This window comes from Aulonocara sp. 'chitande type north' Nkhata Bay, linkage group LG22, assembly GCF_057382095.1.
Source record: "Aulonocara sp. 'chitande type north' Nkhata Bay isolate Kocher_YH1m ecotype deep benthic linkage group LG22, A_spYH_male_GT1.1, whole genome shotgun sequence".
NCBI lineage: Eukaryota > Metazoa > Chordata > Actinopteri > Cichliformes > Cichlidae > Aulonocara > Aulonocara sp. 'chitande type north' Nkhata Bay.
In genome coordinates this window covers 27,059,136-27,080,851 of record NC_141364.1, presented here as the reverse complement: position 1 = coordinate 27,080,851, position 21,716 = coordinate 27,059,136, and the positions used below count along the sequence as shown (strand labels likewise).

At 42.0% G+C, this 21,716-nt stretch overlaps 1 protein-coding gene and 1 pseudogene across 5 annotated transcripts; both read right to left on the bottom strand.

Annotated features, from left to right (window-relative positions):
• Window positions 1-19,073, bottom strand: LOC147304340 (ubiquitin carboxyl-terminal hydrolase 37-like). 5 transcript variants are annotated; one of them, XM_086279102.1, is made up of 20 exons: window positions 18,893-19,073; window positions 18,261-18,410; window positions 6,957-7,025; window positions 6,685-6,857; window positions 6,505-6,590; window positions 4,926-5,006; window positions 4,672-4,727; window positions 4,301-4,373; window positions 4,108-4,191; window positions 3,550-3,605; window positions 3,249-3,305; window positions 3,023-3,154; window positions 2,808-2,931; window positions 2,571-2,722; window positions 2,366-2,465; window positions 2,149-2,225; window positions 1,862-1,970; window positions 1,194-1,251; window positions 868-1,025; window positions 1-781 (listed from the first exon to the last, which is right to left on the bottom strand). In XM_086279102.1, exons 5-20 carry the CDS (start codon window positions 6,538-6,540, stop codon window positions 776-778), a joined length of 1,359 nt encoding a protein of 452 aa, XP_086135228.1. In that variant the 5' UTR covers window positions 6,541-6,590; window positions 6,685-6,857; window positions 6,957-7,025; window positions 18,261-18,410; window positions 18,893-19,073; the 3' UTR covers window positions 1-775. The 5 variants fall into 5 exon arrangements, with proteins under 5 accessions (XP_086135228.1, XP_086135224.1, XP_086135225.1 ...); XM_086279098.1 differs by lacking the exon at window positions 1-781 and having other exon boundaries at window positions 841-1,025; XM_086279099.1 differs by lacking the exon at window positions 1-781 and having other exon boundaries at window positions 841-1,025; window positions 6,685-7,025.
• Window positions 11,615-13,483, bottom strand: LOC147304341 (uncharacterized; annotated as a pseudogene).
• Window positions 19,074-21,716: the final 2,643 nt, after the last annotated feature.

The window sequence follows — 21,716 nt, the reverse complement described above, 5'->3', positions numbered from 1 at the left end:
TATTTTGATTTTAATAAAACAAAATAAAATAAAGAATTAAATCATTTCTTTGGTTTTTTTTATTTAATTTATTTTACAAATAAATTAATAATAATATTAATAATAATAACAACAAATTAGTGCTGTCAGCGTTAACGTCATTTTACCTAATGACGTTAACGCTGACAGCACTAATTTGTTGTTCCCAGAGAGCAAGCCAAACACTGGTCCAGAAAAGGACGATCTCTAGTAGATTTTGTTTTAACCTCCTAGGACCTGGTGTCCACATATGTAGACATAACATTTTGGGTTGTCTAGACCAAAATACAAAATTTTGCTCTTCAAAAACCTGATATCCACTTATGAGGGAGGACATGACACTGCCACTGTTCAATCGAAATTTAAAATGAATGTCCTCATATGTGGATCTCATTCTTTTGAGAAACAAAAAAAAGATAGCCTGATTCTGATGTCTTGGTTTTTACCTTCATCGGGTCCCAATCAACCTAAATGGCACAGAGGAATTAAAAATGCATGCCATGAAAGTTCAGGTCTTAGGAGGTTAAAAATGTCCCTGCTGATGAGACCAGTGAATGTGGGGCGACGGTGGCAAGAAAAAACTCCCTCCTGGAGGAAGAAATCTTGGGAGGACCAGGCTCTCTGGCAGGACCCTCCCTCCTGAGGGCAATACTTACCTATACTTGTCCTCCAGTGTGCGATGGTGGGCTGGGACGACTGCTTTTCCTTCTCAGCATGATGATGACCTTAACTTCCTTCCTTCCTTCCATTTCCTGTTTCAGAACTGAGAATGAAGACAAAACTGGTTAACAAGGTAACAGGACATTTAAAAATTCTCTCACTTCAGGATGAGATGCTGTGTCTTCTTACGTTTCTCTTGTAAAACAGGATGTAGGCCGACTGCTGCTGTTCCTCACAAACTGCAGATCCAGTTGTGTGGAGCACCTGTGCGTCATTATAGGTGAGCCAGCGATCTGATGTAGAGTGCTGACTCTCCTCAGGATGGACAGAACTACAGATGTAGTGTCCTGAAATCACATTAAGACAAATGAATCCAACTTCTGGAAGTCAACTGATTCAAGCAAACAGTGATTTTGACTTAGTGCTTCTTAGAACATCAAAAGCTTTTGTGTGTGAGTCCTTCACTGAAAAGTAGCAAGTTTCATTTTCTGTTTGTCACAAGTCTGTTGTTTTACCTGACTCTGTGCCTCCATAATGACTGATGATGCTGCAAAGACTATAACAGCCACCACCCTGAGAAGGAACAAATCCAAAGAGTGTTAGTTTCATAAAGTCTCACATCAGTGCCATAATTAAGCTGATTTGCTGAGGCTACGTCCACACTAATGCGTTTTCGTTTGAAAACGCATCGTTTTCTCTCCGCTTTGACCTCCCGTCCACACCGAGACGGCGTTTTCCTCAAGGAAAAACACAGCATCTTGAAAACGCTCTCGAAAACGCATACATTTCAAAACGGAGTTGTCCCATCGCAGTGTGGACACTCGAAAACGCAGACTTTCTAAAACGATGACGCATTTTGGTCATGTGATGCAGTCATGTGAGCAATTAAACAAAGATAAGCCGAGTGCATTAGACAGCAGTTGTTTTGATTGCTCTCAACTTTGACAGCCCTAAAAAAGATTAATATCAGTTTGTACATGCTCCGGATAGCTTTTCTTCAAATTCTGTAATTCTCACTCACTTTTGCGCATGCGCAGGACTGGAACGTAAGCGTTTTCGGCCGTTTCAATGCAGACGCACAACTATTTGAAAATGACTGAAAACGCCAGTGTGGACACGGAGTTTTCAAATCTATCCGGGCTAGTGTGGACGTAGCCTGAGACGTTCTGCAGTCTGTTTTTACCTGATTGGATGGCACCACCAAGTCCCTCTGCAGCCTGACGGGGTCATCCACCTTCTTAATCTTGTAGGTTTGTGTAAAGCCAAACCTCTTCAGATGCAAGATCAGAACTCTGGCAGAAAAGAAAAAAAAACACAAACAAGGTAGAAAATAAGAAGAATGAGTGTCAAACACAAACAGAAGATGGGAGAAAACGACTGCTCAAGTATTGTCTCGAAGAACTCTGATATTTGATGCGCCACAGTTTGGAAACCTGGTCAGTCGATCAATTCTGATGTGACCTTACTCACCTTGGCAGTGTATCAAAAGACGACTTCAGTTCTGAGGCCGTCCCTCCACAATCACAGCGAAATTCTATTTCTTGTTCCTGAACAACAGCACAGAGAAAACAGGCTTTATGGTAGAAAGAAATCTCAACATATGCACACACACATGCACACAAACACTAACAAAAAAGGTGTGTTAAGATCGCTGATACGACAACTCTATTGGAATTTGTGATCTTACCTTCAAGTATGTCTCTAACATGTTTATAATAGACCCCTCTGGAACAAGGTCTAGAGACAAGCTGGTGAATTCCTCTTGCTGTGATGATTGGTGACCGCAGCTACACATTTCAGGAGTAACGTAGTTAAAGTAAAGATCAGGTACGTGGAAAAGAGGTATATGAAAATATTGCAACCAGCTCTGTGTTTCTGAAAGACAGGCTTACCTCTTGCATGTCCTCATGTTTTCCATTTTAAAAATGTGATGGTCTTCTACTGGGCAGCTATAACTTTGGCCCAGGAGAGCTGCGTTCCTCTCCAGGTGAGGTGTGAGCCTTTTGACCTCATCGAGGAATAATGTTAGGAATTCATGAGCGTCCTGAAAGAAAAGCAGAGAGATTTAAAACAGTACATCAAAATCAGAAGGTAAAGCAAAAAACGAAATGTCCAAATAGCTGACGCACTTTCTGTGCACTGCCGGTGTATTCAGGAGCTTGACTGCTGAATGCCTTCTTAAAAGCTCTTAGGTGGTGATCTTTAAGGCCATAATCTGTTGACTCGTGACAGTCCCTGACATCAATAAGCCTTCTGTAGAAAGGAAGGGTAAACAGACATTTCTGCTGTTAGATCTCTTTGTTCTTCAGGTTTTTGAAGAAAGTAGAAGGTTGACGTAGCGCACCTTAAGAGCTGAGCTTCTGGATCTGTGCTCCACAAAACCCCCTGACGCCTGATGTCTCTTATGAACTCCTCAATGTTGAGGAGGCTCTGCAGGCAGGAGTTCATGTAGCAGGTGTTTCCGATGTTTGGAAACCTGACACACACGCGCAACGTTTACAGTATCAGTGTAAAAGAATTCATTTTCTCCACTTTGACAAAGTGAGTCTTTGTGCACCACGTGTACTCACCCGAAGCAGTCTATAGTCCCAGTTTGACTTTCTATTTTTTTCCCACCGCATGCTACACTGCTCCAAAAAGGTAAAAACACAAACACAAAATTAGGAAAGATGTCAAGATTCTGAGCAGTGTATGCGCATGTATGCATGAGCTTTGAAGTTGAAACATTTTGGAGGACGTCCAAAAGTAGTAAAAAAGATGTAAATACACAAGGTGGAAGAAAAATGCCAATAAAAGGGAAATAAAACAGCTCCAACTAAACCACTGCTATAAATATCTCCAGCAGCATTAAAGAGCGGCGCATTTCTTTACCTCTGATGAGACGTAGAAGGAATTTCCTTCTCTGCCACGTTTTGTTTGTGTAATTTCTGTTTAGAAACAAGAAAACCAACATCAGTAATGGCATAAAACAAACATACCAAGGGAGTCTCTCCATGAAAAGTGTCCAGTTAGAAAATTTGGTATTATTTCATATTATTTATCACTTCAGTGAGCTGTCAGCTCATGAAGCAGATATATAGGAATATCTTTAAATAAATTAAAAACAATTTATTCATGCTTTAAATTGAGTTTTAAAGTTTGTCCTATGAAATACAAAATCCTTCATTTGGTTTTGATCAAAATTCAGTTTTTACAGAAATCATCCATCAAGCTTCATTAAAAGATTCAAAAATGCTTATTTACCATAAAAAATATTTAGAGAAACATCCTGCAAGTTTCTTCAAACTTACCTTTCTGTGAAAAAAAAAAACGTTTAAACATTTTTGAACTTAATTTGAGGACATGGATGTGCTAAATTGCTCTTAATTCTTCGCATTTAACTGTGATGAGTAAATGCTTGATGACAGTGACTCTTTCCATAAAACATACCTTCCAGAATTTAAAAAGAAACCAGCGACACTTTTTTTGTGTCTTCACAGTGTTGCTCTCTGCCTCTGCATCGCTGTCAGTTTGCTGCAGAGGACGAAGAAACATAAGTTTATTAAAAAAGTAAAGTCACTTTAAATTAACAAGTGCAATTTAAAGAGAATGTGCATTTCATATGTTTCGTGTAAAAGCAAACCGAGGAACAGCAGAGGTGTCTCCATTTTCTCTTCTTCTTTTGACCATTTTCAGCAACACAAGCATCCGGGATGCTGATGAGGACAAAAGTGTAAATGTTATTTTTCAAAGTGGAAATTTTTAACAAGGAGTACATGCTGGAGATTGCAGATAAAAATTAATAACTGTAATGGAACAAAATCATGTATTTTGTACATTTACACTCTACATTTTCAAACGCTAATCTCTGAATCAATAGAAATTATAGACAAGACTAGAAGTAGTAAAAAAGATGTAAATACAAAACACCAATAAAAGGGAAATAAAAGAGCTCCAACTAAACCACTGCTATAAATATCTCCAGCAGCATTAAAGAGCGGCGCATTTCTTTACCTCTGATGAGACGTAGAAGGAATTTCCTTCTCTGCCACGTTTTGTTTGTGTGATTTCTGTTTAGAAACAAGAAAAGCAACATCAGTAATGGCATAAAACAAAGTATATGGTAAGAAAATACAATATCCTTCATTTGGATTCAAAATTCAGTTTTTACAGAAATCATCCAAGAAGCTTCCTTAAAAGTTTCAAAAATGCTTATTTACCATAAGAAAACATTCAGAGAAATGTGCTGCGAGTCTCTTCAAACTTACCTTTCTGTGAAAAAGAAGTTTAAACATCTTTGGACTTGATGTGATCGCAGCCAAAATCTCCTCAGCTTTGCAAAAGTTCAACTGAAAACAAGCAGTCAAAGGTTGTATATTTATAAACTTTCAGCATAGAACGTTCATACCCTGAACAGCAAACATCAGCATTATGATGTATGGGGCTCATTTGCATATTTTGGAATGTATGCTCATTTGAACTGTATGGTGCTCGTCTCCAAGCAACTGCTACAAAAACAGGTCAAGTCAAGTGGCTTTTATTGTCATTTTAACCACGTGCAGAGGTACTGTACAGAGTGAAATGAGACCGCGTTCCTCCGAGACCCTGGTGCTATATATGACATATACGGACAAACCCAGGACTACATAAAGTGCAGTGTGCATAAATTGCAAAAATAAACAAGACAAAACAGTGCAAAACTAGACAGAACAGGACGATACAGACACAAGACAATGGAAATGTGCAAAATGCTGAGTATTGTGCAAAAGTAACTTGGTGTCTGTATGTATGTGTATGAGTGTGAGATACTGCAGATAAGTGCTTGGTAGTGACATGTGTGAAGGTGTGCGTGTGCCAGTGCAGTCACTGAGTGTTCAGGGGTCTGACGGCTTGTGGGAAGAAACTTTTCCGTAGTTTGGTAGCGAGGGCCCGGATGTTCTGGGACCTCTTTCCAGAAGGCAGCAGGGTGAAGAGTGTGTTTGAAGGCTGTGTGGGGTCCTCCAGCAAGCGGGTGTTATAAGGAGGGGAGAGGGACTCCAATGATCTTCTCAGCTGCTCTCACAATCCGTTGTAGGGTACTGCGATCTAATACGCTGCAGTTACCATACCAGACAGTGATGCAGCTACTTAGGATGCTCTTGTTAGTCCCACTGTAAAAGGTGGTGAGAATGGATGGTGGGAGATGGGCTTTCCTCAGCTTCTGCTTGAAGTAGAGACGCTGCTGGGCCTTCTTGGTTATGGAGCTGGTGTTGAGGGAGCAGGAGAGGTTCTCCGCCAGGTGGACACCAAGAAATCTGGTGCTCTTGACGACCTCCACAGAGGATCCATTCATGTTAAGTGGGCAGTGATCCCACTGTGCTCTCCTGAAGTCAACAATCTCTTTTGTTTTGTCCACGTTCACAGACAGGTTGTTGACTCTACACCTCTACAGATGGCCCGCAGTGCAACCCTTCAGCTTCCTACTAGATTCACCTATATACAAATTTAAAGACCTAGGAGACTTACTTCTCGTCACAGAGTTGTAGCATTCACAAGATTTTCAGAAAACTTGAACTCAAGGTCAAGGTCACTGATATTCAAACTGACCCCAGAACTTTAGTAGATGCACCAATGGTATCAATTCAAAATCCTACGCTTCTCGTTCCATTTTTATTTCACTATCTGTAACTAAGACAAATAAACAGTGAGACACAAGTCACTATTAAAGTGGTTCGTGAGACTCCACATCTGATAACAGTATAACACACTGCTTATTTATGTAAAATTGTCATCAATAAATGTGTTCAAAACAGAAGCTACACTGGCTTTAAAAGTTTTTGTTAACTCTGACTACCTGTCTGCTCTTACCTGTTTCTTTTGCTCTCTGCTGTCTTCATCCTCCATCCAACTCTACATTGTATTGTTAGGGATGACATGATGAAACTGAAGGGTGTCTGGGCACCGAAAAAAGAAAAGAAGAGAGACTGGATTAGGCTGCAGCTGGCGTGCCATTCTCTCACTTCAGGATGAGATGCTGTGTCTTCTTACGTTAATCTTGTAAAACAGGATGTAGGCTGAGTGCTGCTGTTCCTCACAAGCTGCAGATCTAGTTGTGTGCAGCACCTGTGCGTCATTATAGGTGAGCCAAGGATGTAGAGTGTGGACTCTCCTCGGGACGGACAGAATTACAGATGCAGCAGCTGCTTCCGATGTATGGAAACCTGACACACAAACAAAAGTTTACAGTATCAGTGTAAAATAATTCATTTTGTCCAGGTTGAGAAGGTGAGCTTTGGTCCTTGTGCACCACGTGTACTCACCTGAAGCCGTCTGTAGTCTGAATTTTATTTTCCATTATTTATCCACCGCCCAAATGTTTCACTGCGCTACTGCAAAAAGATAAAAACACAAACACACAATTAGACACTGAGCACTGGATGTGCGTGCATGCATGCATGAGCTTTGAAGTTTAAACTTTTTTTTATCATCAACAATTTTTATTTATTTCATTTTAAACTTCAATAACAGAGCTTAAGGATAACTACATAAATAAATAGTTTAAAAAACAAACAAACAAAAACAAAACACAACAACAAAAAACAAAACAAAGGGAAGTTATCCTATTCTTTCTTCGCACACCAATTCCCACACCACCACTCTGTCATTACTCCTCTGTTCTTCAAGTTACAGAAAGCCAGCTTGTAAAGGGGGACCAAATACAATCATATTGATGCAATTTGTCTAATAAACCATAAGTCACTTTTTCGTAAGACGCCAACTTAGCCATTGTCTTTAGCCACTCTTCATAGGGAGGGGGGGTTCTTTTTCCGCCAATGTCTTAGCAGGACCCGTTTGGCCGTAGTAAGAGCCAAAATAATCCATCTTTTTGTATAACTGGAAAAATCTACAGGGAGTGCAGAATTATTAGGCAAGTTGTATTTCTGAGGAATAATTTTATTATTGAACAACAACCATGTTCTCAATGAACCCAAAAAACTCATTAATATCAAAGCTGAATGTTTTTGGAAGTAGTTTTTAGTTTGTTTTTAGTTTGAGCTATTTTAGGGGGATATCTGTGTGTGCAGGTGACTATTACTGTGCATAATTATTAGGCAACTTAACAAAAAACAAATATATACCCATTTCAATTATTTATTTTTACCAGTGAAACCAATATAACATCTCCACATTCACAAATATACATTTCTGACATTCAAAAACAAAACAACAACAAATCAGTGACCAATATAGCCACCTTTCTTTGCAAGGACACTCAAAAGCCTGCCATCCATGGATTCTGTCAGTGTTTTGATCTGTTCACCATCAACATTGCGTGCAGCAGCAACCACAGCCTCCCAGACACTGTTCAGAGAGGTGTACTGTTTTCCCTCCTTGTAAATCTCACATTTGATGATGGACCACAGGTTCTCAATGGGGTTCAGATCAGGTGAACAAGGTGGCCATGTCATTAGTTTTTCTTCTTTTATACCCTTTCTTGCCAGCCACGCTGTGGAGTACTTGGACGCGTGTGATGGAGCATTGTCCTGCATGGAAATCATGTTTTTCTTGAAGGATGCAGACTTCTTCCTGTACCACTGCTTGAAGAAGGTGTCTTCCAGAAACTGGCAGTAGGACTGGGAGTTGAGCTTGACTCCATCCTCAACCCGAAAAGGCCCCACAAGCTCATCTTTGATGATACCAGCCCAAACCAGTACTCCACCTCCACCTTGCTGGCATCTGAGTCGGATTGAGCTCTCTGCCCTTTACCAATCCAGCCACGGGCCCATCCATCTGGCCCATCAAGACTCACTCTCATGTCATCAGTCCATAAAACCTTAGAAAAATCAATCTTGAGATGTTTCTTGGCCCAGTCTTGACGTTTCAGCTTGTGTGTCTTGTTCAGTGGTGGTCGTCTTTCAGCCTTTCTTACCTTGGCCATGTCTCTGAGTATTGCACACCTTGTGCTTTTGGGCACTCCAGTGATGTTGCAGCTCTGAAATATGGCCAAACTGGTGGCAAGTGGCATCTTGGCAGCTGCACGCTTGACTTTTCTCAGTTCATGGGCAGTTATTTTGCGCCTTGGTTTTTCCACACGCTTCTTGCGACCCTGTTGACTATTTTGAATGAAACGCTTGATTGTTCGATGATCACGCTTCAGAAGCTTTGCAATTTTGAGACTGCTGCATCCCTCTGCAAGATATCTCACTATTTTTGACTTTTCTGAGCCTGTCAAGTTCTTCTTTTGACCCATTTTGCCAAAGGAAAGGACGTTGCCTAATAATTATGCACACCTGATATAGGGTGTTGATGTCATTAGACCACACCCCTTCTCATTACAGAGATGCACATCACCTAATATGCTTAATTGGTAGTAGGCTTTCGAGCCTATACAGCTTGGAGTAAGACAACATGCATGAAGAGGATGATGTGGACAAAATACTCATTTGCCTAATAATTCTGCACTCCCTGTACATCAGAAATTTCTGTGGTTATACCAAGTATGGACTGTTTTGGTGAGATAACAAATCTCCTTTTTAAAACACTGAAAATTACCTCCATTATATTTTCCCACCAATCCCGAAGTGCCGAACAGCTCCATAAGATATGTAAAATCAAAGCATTTTGACCATCACATCTCCAACATTCGTCCGTAGAGGCCAGGTTCCATTTATACAATTGTTGCGGTGTTCGATGCCACCTATGGATTATCTTAAATTGAATCAATCTACTGCCTGTTTCTTTATACATAGTATTAATATTTTGAAAACATGAATCCCATTCAACTGAAGATATGTCCAATGCCATGCCCTGGGCCCAGTAGCCCTTAACTTTAAGGAGAGGGTCAGCTGACCGTTCTTGCAATAAGTGATAAATCTTAGAGGTAATGCCTTTACCCAAGGATGATCTTGAGAGCAGGACTTCCACAGGGCTGCCCACAGGACAACTCAAAGGGGTTCCCAGCCACTTCGATAATGAACTATGTATTTGGACATATCTCCAGAATTGATTACGCTGCAACTTATATAACTCCACAATTTTATCAAAGCTTAAAAAACATTTAGTCCCACAGTCAAATAAATCTGATACATTAAGGATGCCTGCTTTACGGCACTGTAACCAGTCAACCGATGTCCCTCCAATTAAAATTATTTTATTACTCCATAAGGTTGCCGAAGGTGATTTAATAAAGTCCCAGCGACCTGCCCTATGTAATTTAAACCACAGTATCTTTGCAATTATAGGATGGGTAGTTTTATGACTGGTATCAAACAGCTCCCTCCAAGGAGAAATACCGCCATTAACTTCCGTCTCTATATGGGACCAGATGGGTTTAACTGGTGCAGTAGGTAACCAAGCTCTAAGTTGTTTCACGTTCATCACCCAATAATACCATTGGAAATTAGGCAATGAAAAACCTCCTTGTTTTGCACTCGCTTGAAGTTTCTTAATACTTAAACGATGTGGTGAGCTATCCCAAAGAAACTGCCGCATTAAAAAGTCTAGATCTTTGAAATACTTATCTGGAATGTGTAATGGAATATTAGATAAAATATAAAAGATCATGGGTGCAGTCATCATCTTAATACAACTAATTTTACCCCATATTGTGAGACACACTCTGGACCATCTACCAAATTCCATTTTTATCCTTTCAAACATTGGCTCCATATTTGCTCGAACCATCTTAGTGTAATCCGAGGTAATTTGTATCCCCAAATACCTCAAACCATTCACGGACCACAGAAACTCCCTGTCACGGCGAGTGAGATAAGCCGTATAAAAATAATAAATGAGGATCCAATCGCAGGCAGTAGTGGAGGAGTGAAGGTGGTTTATTGGACACGAAATAAATATAGACAAACAGCAAATGGAGCACAAACTAAACTAGACTGGAGACAACTAAACTACTGAATACGAACCGGAACTCAAACATGAAGCAAGGTGGACGACGGTACAAGATGGTGACGGCAGGGAACACACGGATGAAACATGGTGGAAAACACAGACAGACCAGCAACTACAATGACAGAGGACACGACTTAAATACACACAGAGAAACACAGGGGAATTACACACAGGTGGTGGACAAAGCTGGGAATAATCAACAAGACTAGACAGAGGTAAAACTGAACACACTCACATGGGACGCAGACCTTCACAATAAAACAGGAAACGAGAACACTACACCAAGACGCAGACCTGACACTGAGAGACAGACAGAATGACACATGGAACCTGAACTAAACTAAACGTGAGATACAACCGAGAACAAATCCTTAAACATGAATAAACAGAAACATAGAATTCTAATAATAATAATAATAATAATAATAATAATAATAGGGCAGCACGGTGGCACGGTGGTTAGCACTGTTGCCGCACAGCAAGAAGGTCCTGAGTTCAATTCCAACATCAGGCCGGGGTCTTTCTGTGTGGAGTTTGCATGTTCTCCCCGTGTTTGCGTGGGTTCTCTCCGGGTACTCCGGCTTCCTCCCACCGTCCAAAGACATGCAGCTTGTGGGGATAGGTTAATTGGATAATCCAAATTGTCACTAGGTATGAATGTGAGTGCGAATGGTTGTCTGTCCCTGTGTGTTGGCCCTGCGACAGACTGGCGACCTGTCCAGGGTGTACCCCGCCTCTCGCCCTATGACAGCTGGGATAGGCTCCAGCGCCCCCCGCGACCCTGAAAAGGACAAGCGGAAGCGAATGGATGGATGGATGGATGGATGGAATAATAATAATAATAATAATAATAATAATAATCATAACGCCCAAAACCACAACAAACATTCAAAAATAAACTAATCAATCAAAACTCAAAATACTGGGTCGAAACTGACCCAGAACCATGACAGTACCCCCCCCCCCCCCCCCCCCCCCCACCTCCAAGGGCTGGCCCCCGACAGCCCCAAACAAAAAGACAGCAACAAAACAGAGCACCAGACCAGGGTGGGTGGAGGGGGTCAAGGAAGGAGGGTATGAAACCAAAAACAAGGGGCTGAAGCCCAACCAGATGAAGGCGGAGGTGAAGCCGGACCAAACGAAGACGAGGCAGGGCCAGACGAAGGCGGAGCCGGACCAGATGAAGGCCAAAACCAGTCCAAAAACACAAGAAAACAGTCCACGAAAACAGATCAAAAACAAAACCAAACTAGAGCTCAACAAGAGTCTAAGAAAAGTTCAGGGGGTCGACAACACAAGGACCAAGACAGTTCTGGAGGCCGGCCGTGCACACGGCAACGGCGGCGACGGGCAAACAGTTCTGGAGGCCGACCGTGCACACGGCAACGGCGGTGATGGGCAAACAGTTCTGGAGGCCGACCACTTGGAAGGCAGTGGCGGCCACTGAGCAGGTCCGGAGGTCGGCCGCGATGCCAGCGGCGGCGACGAACTCTTTCCGGAGGCCGTCCCCGAAGGCCATGATGCCAACTTAGAGGCCCGGAAAACGGCCGGCAGAGGCGAGGCAGAACGGGTCGAGCTGGCTCTGATGGCGGTGTGGCAACCGCAGGACCAGACGAGGCAGGACCAGACGAAGACGAGGCAGGACCAGACGAAGGCGGAGCTGAAGCCGGACCAGATGAAGGCGGAGCTGAAGCCGGACCAAACGAAGACGAGGCAGGGCCAGACGAAGGCGGAGCCGGACCAGATGAAGGCACGGAGGCTGGACCAGGCGTGGATGAAGGCACGGCAGCGGGACGGCTGCGGAACCAGACAGTGGTGATGCTGCAGGCAGTGATGCTGCAGGAGGTGATGTGGATGCAGGCAACGGTGTAGAAGCCACAGGGGATGATTCAGCAGGTGGTGGCTAAACAAACTTCCCCGGACCGTCAGCAGACGTGAGGATGTGCTTGCTGGGTCCTCCAGGACCCCCAGCAGACGAGGCATGGTGCTGGGTGGGCTCCTCAGACCCACCATCTGACTTGGCTTGAGGCTGGACGGGCAACTCGGGCCCCCCAGCTGACGACAGTTGAGGCTGGCTGGGTTCTCCCGAACCCCCAGCTGACGACACTTGAGGCTGGCTGGGCTCCTCAGGCCCTCCAGCCGACGAGGCAGGATGCTGGCTGGGTTCACCTGAACCCCCAGCTAACATGGCTTGAGACTGGACGGGCCCCTCTGGCCCTCCAGTGGAAACAGACACTGAAGCAGCAGGCACGGAGACCTCTGCCAGTGTGGACACTGGCTGGGACTGAGCAGCACAGTGGCTAGACTCAGGCAGCAACAGTGGGATGCAGTCCTCAGAGGGCTGAAAGTGTTCCCCAATACACTCAGCAGAGGACGGAGGCGGACGGGTGAACTCACTTGAACTCTCAGGGGGTGCTGAGAGCTGAGACTGTTCTGGTGAGTTCTCCGGTGAGGCTGCTGGCGCTGGCGTCTTGACCTCTAGGGGTCCAGAGTTGGCTGGTGACTGACACCCAGCCTCTGGGGAGGCCCTAGAGGGAGCAACTGTCTCTGACATGGCCAGCTTAAGAGAACCAGCAGATATTGTGGTGAAGTGTGTTCCCTGCTTTGAATGAGATAGTGAGGATGGTGGCTGAGTAAACGAGCGGACAGACAGCTGAACTGGTGGCGACAGAGCAATAGGCAGCGAAGCGGCTACAGAGTGACCTACAGGTAGCGGAGACGACTGTAGTGGAGTTGTAATAAGTGGTGGAGTGGGTGACTGAACTGAGGGCAGCGCGGCTGCTGACTGAACTGAGGGCAGCGCGGCTGCTGACTGAACTGAGGGCAGCATTACAGGCCTGGCATTTGACTGGGATGGAAGTGAGGATGGGACAATGGAGCGGACACGGTCATAAACATGGAACGAGGGTTCAGAACAGGCAGTCTTAGAAGCTATGGCCATGGGTGAGAAATCATTGTTATCCTCAGTAGAAACACAAAAAATTGCGGTAGCGGCGGGGGGGTGTAGGTGAAGCTCGTGGAGAACGAAACTCTGCACGAGCGGATGCAGAGAGTCCAATAGCCAGGGATAACCGGAAATAAGGTGTTGTAGGTTGGCTTCCACAGTGTAAAGAGAGGCGTCTCCCTCATGCTCTAACCACTGGTTAATTAATCTAGAAGCAGAGTCGATAACGGCCTCCCGAAGCTCCCTGGGTGGACTGAATGCCGCTGGATCCATAGCTGGCTGGTGCGTACTGTCACGGCGAGTGAGATAAGCCGTATAAAAATAATAAATGAGGATCAATCGCAGGCAGTAGTGGAGGAGTGAAGGTGGTTTATTGGACACGAAATAAATATAGACAAACAGCAAATGGAGCACAAACTAAACTAGACTGGAGACAACTAAACTACTGAATACGAACCGGAACTCAAACATGAAGCAAGGTGGACGACGGTACAAGATGGTGACGGCAGGGAACACACGGATGAAACATGGTGGAAAACACAGACGGACCAGCAACTACAATGACAGAGGACACGACTTAAATACACACAGAGAAACACAGGGGAATTACACACAGGTGGTGGACACATCTGGGAATAATCAACAAGACGAAACAGAGGTAAAACTGAACACACTCACATGGGACGCAGACCTTCACAATAAAACAGGAAACGAGAACACTACACCAAGACGCAGACCTGACACTGAGAGACAGACAGAATGACACATGGAACCTGAACTAAACTAAACGTGAGATACAACCGAGAACAAATCCTTAAACATGAATAAACAGAAACATAGAATTCTAATAATAATAATAATAATAATAATACTCATAGCGCCCAAAACCACAACAAACATTCAAAAATAAACTAATCAATCAAAACTCAAAATACTGGGTCGAAACTGACCCAGAACCATGACACTCCCAACTGTTTAAATAAAGTATGGGGGCAGTGTCCTGACATAGGCATTGCCTCTGATTTATCCCAGTTGACGCGATACCCTGAAAGCAGCGTAAAGCTTTCTATACATTCTAATAGGGCTGGAATTGACTTCCCAGGCTGGGTCATAAGTAACAACACATCATCTGTATATAATAGAAGCTTATGTTGACTATTACCCATCGAAATTTCAAATATATTTACATTATTTCTCAGTTTTTGTGCCAAAGGCTCTATAGCAATTACAAAAAGACCGGGGCTAAGGGGACAACCCATTTTTGTGGATCTCAGTAAAAGGAATAGGTCTGATATGAGCCCATTCGTCAATACTCGCGCTGAAGGCGAATCATATAATATCTTTATCCACCTAATAAAATTGTCACCAAAACCAAACTTTTCTAATGTCTTAAACAGATAATCCCACTCAACACAATCAAAAGCTTGTGCAGCATCCAGCGATAGGGCCACTGTTGGATATACTGAATCATATACATAATTTTGCAAATTAACCAACCGCCTAATATTATCTGAACCATAGCGGTTTGGAACAAAACCAGATTGGTCTGCATGAATTATTTTCGCCATTACTACTTTTAATCGACCCGCTAAGACCTTTGCCAAGATTTTTTGGTCAGAATTCAGCAAAGATATGGGGCGGTAACCACTTGGGTCTAAAGGGTCTTTCCCAGTTTTAAGAATAAATGTTATAAGTCCAGAGTGCATTGACTGAGGTAATGAGCCTACTTTGAACGCCTCATTATAAACATCGAGCAACAGGGGACTTAACATATCCTCAAATGCTCTATAGAAATCCAATGGTAACCCATCTAATCCTGGAGCTTTATTAAGTGGCATACTGTTAATTGCACGGGTAATCTCCTCCACTGTAATTGGAGCATCTATAATCTGCTGGTCAGTAGTAGAAAGCTGTGGCAGGTTTAAATCAGTAAAGAATGCTTCGAATTTCTGTTCATCTAAACTCCCTTGTGTAGAATAAAGATTATTGTAAAAGGCCCTGAATCCATCATTTATATGTCTAAAAGAAGTTAAAATAACCCCATCTGATTGTCGTATGCCTGGGATATGGTTCATACTGTCTTTCTGTTTAAGACGGTATGCTAATAAACGACTCGGCTTTTCTCCCATTTCCCAATATGCTTGATTAATGCGAAATAAAGCGTATTCTGCCTTTCTGTTGTACAGTACATTCAACTTATATTTAACTTTAACAATTTTATTCAACGTAACTCTGTCTTTTGTATGGGAATGTACTGCCTCAAGTGCCTTTAATTTGGCTTCTAACGTAATGATATTCTTGTTAGCTGCCTTCTTTTTAAAGGAAGCGTAAGAAATTGTCCTCCGCCTTAAGTATGCCTTCATAGCATCTGTCAATGGAAAATTGTATTTAGTAGTCAGTATAATCTTTTAGTGATATAAGTTTGCATATGGTAGAATACTGCTTGTAGTTATTTGTATTAGGAAATATTTAACCATGTATGCTTAGAGGCATATAATTAATTGTGTAGTGACAGGATGTGTGATCTCTAACAGGCTGCAGGCTTGGTGTGCACCCCAGGAATGCACCCCCACGTCCTGGGAGCATGAGAGGTTGCACCTTGTTTTATTGTTTTAACATAGCTATGTCTGTTTTAGTCTAAGTGCCTTTTGTTTAGATGAACTGCTGGACTTCCCCACCGTGTTATCTAGGGTGAACCATCTAGGGTGGGGGAGACTACCCTCTTTGTGACCAAGGATGTACCTTTTGTGCTTTTATGTATATGACCCTTTGACAAGCAGTAACACACACACACACACTGAAGTATAAAATAAAGACAAGGGCAAAGCTCAGCGCGAGTCTCAGTCTGGAGGCTGCCCTTGCTAGCAAGAAGTTCTGTGTGTTTCTCTTCTCTGAGTCTTTACTGAAGAAGTGTTTTAGAATATTTTCCCTAACAGCATCCCACCAAGTAGCCAATGTAGTGTCCTCTCGATTATTTGTCTGTTTGTAAAATTGTATTTCATCGCTTATCAATTTAATAAACCCAGAGTCTTTAATTAAGGACACATTTAGTATTTAGTATTAGTATTTATTTATTTATTGTCATTGTCAAGAACAATGAAATTGCGTTTGGGGCTTCCATACAACCCAAAAAAAAGAAGAAAATAATAAATACCCCTTAAAACCCAAGTGTACATATTTAACCCAGTGTGACTCCAATGCAATAAGACAATCCTTAGCAATAATGTTCGTAGAAATTCAGACAAAGACCTGAGAAACATGACAAAATACAACAATGCAACCCATTCAATATTATTGTACTGTGAGATATGATATCAGATATGATAGTTATCTATTTAAGAAAGAGGGGGGGGGGGGGGGGGGGGCAGGAGGGGGAAGAGAATAAAGATATGATGCACCAATGCAGACCAGTTCATTCCTATCTGCGGCTTTGAGGAATCTGTAAAATATTTTCAAGACATAGAAAAATTGGCACATGGTCCGAGAATACTATATTAGATTAGATTAGATAGAACTTTATTAATCCCTCGGGTGGGTTCCTCTGGGAAATTCGATTTCCAAAAAAGCACAGCACCGACAGAAGTTACAGAGTTACAGAATATTTTATATATATATATATATATATATATATATATATATATATATATATATATATATATATATATATAATACACACACACACACACACACACACATATATATATATATATAAATACAGAGACAATATAAATAAAATATACGAAGGGGATAAATAGAATAAATAGGAATAAAAATAAAAATACAAGTGAATTGCACATTTCAAGAATTGCACATTTCAAGTATTGAGTCTATTGCACCGTTGACTATTTACAAAAGTATTGCACAAAAGGTATTGCACAGTGAGGTGAAGAGGCACTACAGCTTAGTTACCAATACTTGAATCTATAGAGTTATTCACTAAGGCTTCAGAAATAAGAAAGTAGTCGATTCTAGTATAAACATTATGAGGCGGAGAGTAAAAGGAATATTCCCTGCCTTCTGGATGCATTGTCCGCCAAATATCATTCAGACCTAAACCTGAGGTCATCTGCCTTATGGCAACTACAGATTTACTCTCTGTGCCTGTCCTAGGAAGCGATCTATCTAGGTCTTGATCCAGTATTTGATTAAAATCTCCTCCTACCACTATTTGTGCACCTTCTAATTCCAAAAGATACTGTGACAGGTTATGAAAAAAGGTGAGTATGTCCGCATTAGGTGCATAGATATTACATAAAATTATTGGTGTGTCCAGTAGTTGTCCATAAACCAATATAAATCTACCTTCCTTATCTGTTATTACTTTTGTTTCAGTAAAGCTAACTGCTTTATGAATCAGAACCGACACTCCCCTACTTTTACCAGTTCCAGGACTGGAAAAGACTTTACCTACCCAGGAACATTTAAGTTTTAAGGCTTCTGACTTACACGTGTGCATTTCTTGAATAAAGGCTATATCAACTCTTGATAATGTAACACACGATACTTTACCACTACTGAATGTAGAGAAAGTTAGGATCTTAGGCTTATGGTGTCTAGGAATCGACTAAGGCGCGAATGACACACAGCTCAAAGAACAGTCAACATTTATTCAAAACAAACCAAAAACAGTCATTCAACAGTTCACAACAGTTCCAATTGTCCATATTTGTCAGTCTGTGTATTCAGTTTTAGAGTTCAGAGTTCAGTGTTCAGAGTTCTTTTCAGTCTTTTCAGTTCAGGTGTGTGAGTATAGTGTTAATGTTAGTAGTACTACCCGGGTAGTGTATTGTTCTGAGATCTCATAAGCTTATCTGTCAAGAAGTCACGCAGTTGTCACTTTAAGTAGGCTGGAAATCTTTCCTGCATCGCAGCTGGGGATCCGGAATCCTGGCTCGCAACTTTAGACTCCAACAAAAAAACCAACCTGCACAGGGCAGTGAACATATTTTACATGAATATCATATAACAACTTAATCAACACTAGTGACCAAATGTCTCTCACTCTTTGTATATAACGACTTAATGCAATCAATAATAAAATTAATCAAAGAACCTTAAAACAATTTCCACATCATACAAATTTAACTCAAATCTCATATTTTGTGAACAGCAGTCACATCAATCCAATGAATTGAGAGAATGTACATTACTGATGCACGAGGAAAGTGCAAAACGTGGTCGCAGTACTATTTAGCCAAAGACTGCTCATATTTATCATCTCATTACAATAAATAAAACTTACCTACTAGCTTCCAAAGAAATATTTCCGATTGGTTTAAAACATTCACAAGTGAAGAAATAAAAAGATAATACAGCACTTAAAAGGAACACATGAAATTTACATTATACTAAGCTAATGATTAGCTGACGATTAGCTTGCTATGCTAGCGCAGTTAGTCAACTCACCGGAAATGAACAAAAAACACAAAAACAGAGGTACATCAGCATCAACAAGCGGAAAAGTAAAATCCAATTTGTGTCTTCACACACAACCTTTTTCTTGAACAAGGATTAAAGAAAAACTCGGTGAGTAGCTCCGACCAGCATACGTAGCCTTAGCGCTATTCTCCTTCTCTACAGTTCTCAACTCAAGTTCACAAGCACTAAACAATCTCATAGTGCCACCTACTGACCTTCTTTGGGAACAGCAGTTCATTTTCATGAGGCAAATTTTAGGTGGGTTACAATAACTTTAGATATGTTAATATTTTCTTCCTCTTAATCCCGTTATTCAACCCCTTAACATTCCAGCTGGCTATTTTGAAATCTGTCTGTCTATCCATGTTATATGTTGTCTCCTTGACCTGGAGACAACATATAAGATGACACCGCCATGGACCTCAACCTGCAGGCTTTGTGTTACCTGTTTCTTTATACAGGAGCATGTAGGGGTGGACTGCCTTTTTATTTGATTACCCTTTTCTCATGTTTTTCTTAGTTAGGGACATTTTGGGGGACGTTATACTCTTACTTGTTAAACACATGCTCCCATCCACTCTCTTGGTCCAGAAGCTCCATAATCCAAGTGTCCCAACTCAGGTCTGATGGCATTTTTTCAGTGCTGTTTTTAACCTCTTGGGAACTTTCACTACATTCCTTACTTGATGCAGAAAGAAGAAACGAGTCAGGGATGCATAGCAAGCACAACAAGACACCAGCAGCCCAGACCTTTCACCAACTGAAGACATTTGCAGCACCATAAAACATGACAGAGAAGAGCTGGGACTATGTGAAAGGGTGAAGTGCTGCAGTCAAGTTGCAATGGTCCTATCTTTTATACAGTCTATGGTTCACTCTATTAAGATGTGATTATTTCCAAGGTCCATTTAGTTTTAGTTAGCTGAAGCTAAACCAGAAGTTAAAACGAGATGGTGAAAAACATTTTTAGTTAATGTTACGACTGTTGTCGTAATGTTGTCTCATATGTAAATCTGAGTGTGCAGGTGCCTTTCCGTGATTGGTGCATCCATGGGACAGCCCATACAGATTGGCTAATGACCTGGAGACAACATATAAGATGACACCGCCATGGACCTCAACCTGCAGGCTTTGTGTTACCCGTCTCTTTATACAGGAGCATGTAGGGGTGGACTGCCTTTTTATTTGATTACCCTTTTCTCATGTTTTTCTTAGTTAGGGAGATAAGACATTGTCATTTGGTTTTATTCTTTTCATAAATAAGTTTTGTACATCCTTTAGATACGGTCCCTTTTGTTTGTTGTTTTGGGGTCCACCCCGAAGCTATAGTTCGCTCCTTTCCTTTGTTAGAATTCAATCACTGTGAAAAAAAATCACCATCAAAATTGTACTGGTTGTGTGATGTGCTGCTTGGGGTCAGACAGGGGTGGATCACCCTTATATTATGGTCTGGCCACCCTTAGAAAGGCCATAACACTAACTAAAATGAAAATTAAAACTAGACTTATAACTGGCTGGTGTCCTTACCAGTGACCTTGGGTCTGAACTGTGGGCTCCTCTTTCCAGGTGTTCGTACTGCCTGAGTGGGACCAAGATGTGCTGTCTTGCCTCTTTTGGGTTTTCTGCATGTTTCTGGCTCAACATGCAAGTATCCACTTCTTGACGTTCGCTGTTGGTTGCAGCCACTTGAGGTTTTTGGGCTCATTTGGGTTCTCAACACTGGGTGACTTTGATGGGAGTGAAAGCATCCTCACAACATAAATCACCACACTACCTGCTTTTGTTTCAGATTTTTTCTTTATCCTTGTTAACATGTTTGGGTACTGGGTTTACCTGTAATGCATTTTGTGCTCCAAAAGCTGTTATTTTGTGCAGCTGTGCTCCAAAAGCTGTTAGCATGACCTTTTTTATCATTAGATTGTGCCACACCAGCATCTGAGAGAAAAGCTTTGAGTTTGATTTTGTGTTTGTGTTTTGCAGGCACTCAGGAGAATAAGTCATGATGTTTCTTGTGTTTGTCATGTTAGTATCTCAGTGCTTGTCAATCACCAGTCAACAGTGTCACCACTGTGAACAACATCCTTCGACTGTTCGAGCCAAAACCTTGGAGAAGTCCCTGCAGCCGCTTCAAAACTCATCACTGAGCTCGATCTCTCTTTTAACACGCTGGAGACAACAATGAAAGATGACTTTCTTTCATATGCTGCTTTGACGGCTTTGTTCGTGAATAACAACAGAATCAAAACCATCCATGAAGAGACATTTCACCCGCTGATTAATTTGGAGAAACTGGACTTCCACAAACCAGTTGGAGACTTTGTCCTCTGGATGGTTTCAGAACCTGATTTCTCTCCACTAGTTCAATCTTTTGGGAAACAAATATACAACACTGGGTCCGGGAAACCTTTTCCTGCCACTGAGGAGCTTGAAGACCCTCCATTTTTGAGGAGCTTTCCTTCAGTCTGTCAGTGAAAGGGATTTTGTTGAACCTTGAAACTGCCGTGACCCTGTCCAAAGACCAGCTGGCCACCTGGCCGGGTCAGTCATGGATATTCACAAATACCCCATAGTACTGGTGGAAAAGACATATCGAGGGAAAATCCATGTTCAGACCATGTTCAGTGTGTCGTGACACTTGCACGATGGAAGAACACACCCACTTGTTGGTGCCAGAAGAGCCACTGAGAAATTATTGTTTTAGCTGGCTCATTACAAGTCGATGGCTGCTCACCTGGAGTAGGATAAAACTCTGGAGCGAATAATTGCCCGATTTTACTGGACAGGAAACTGTTTTAGACTTAGAGCTTTTTAT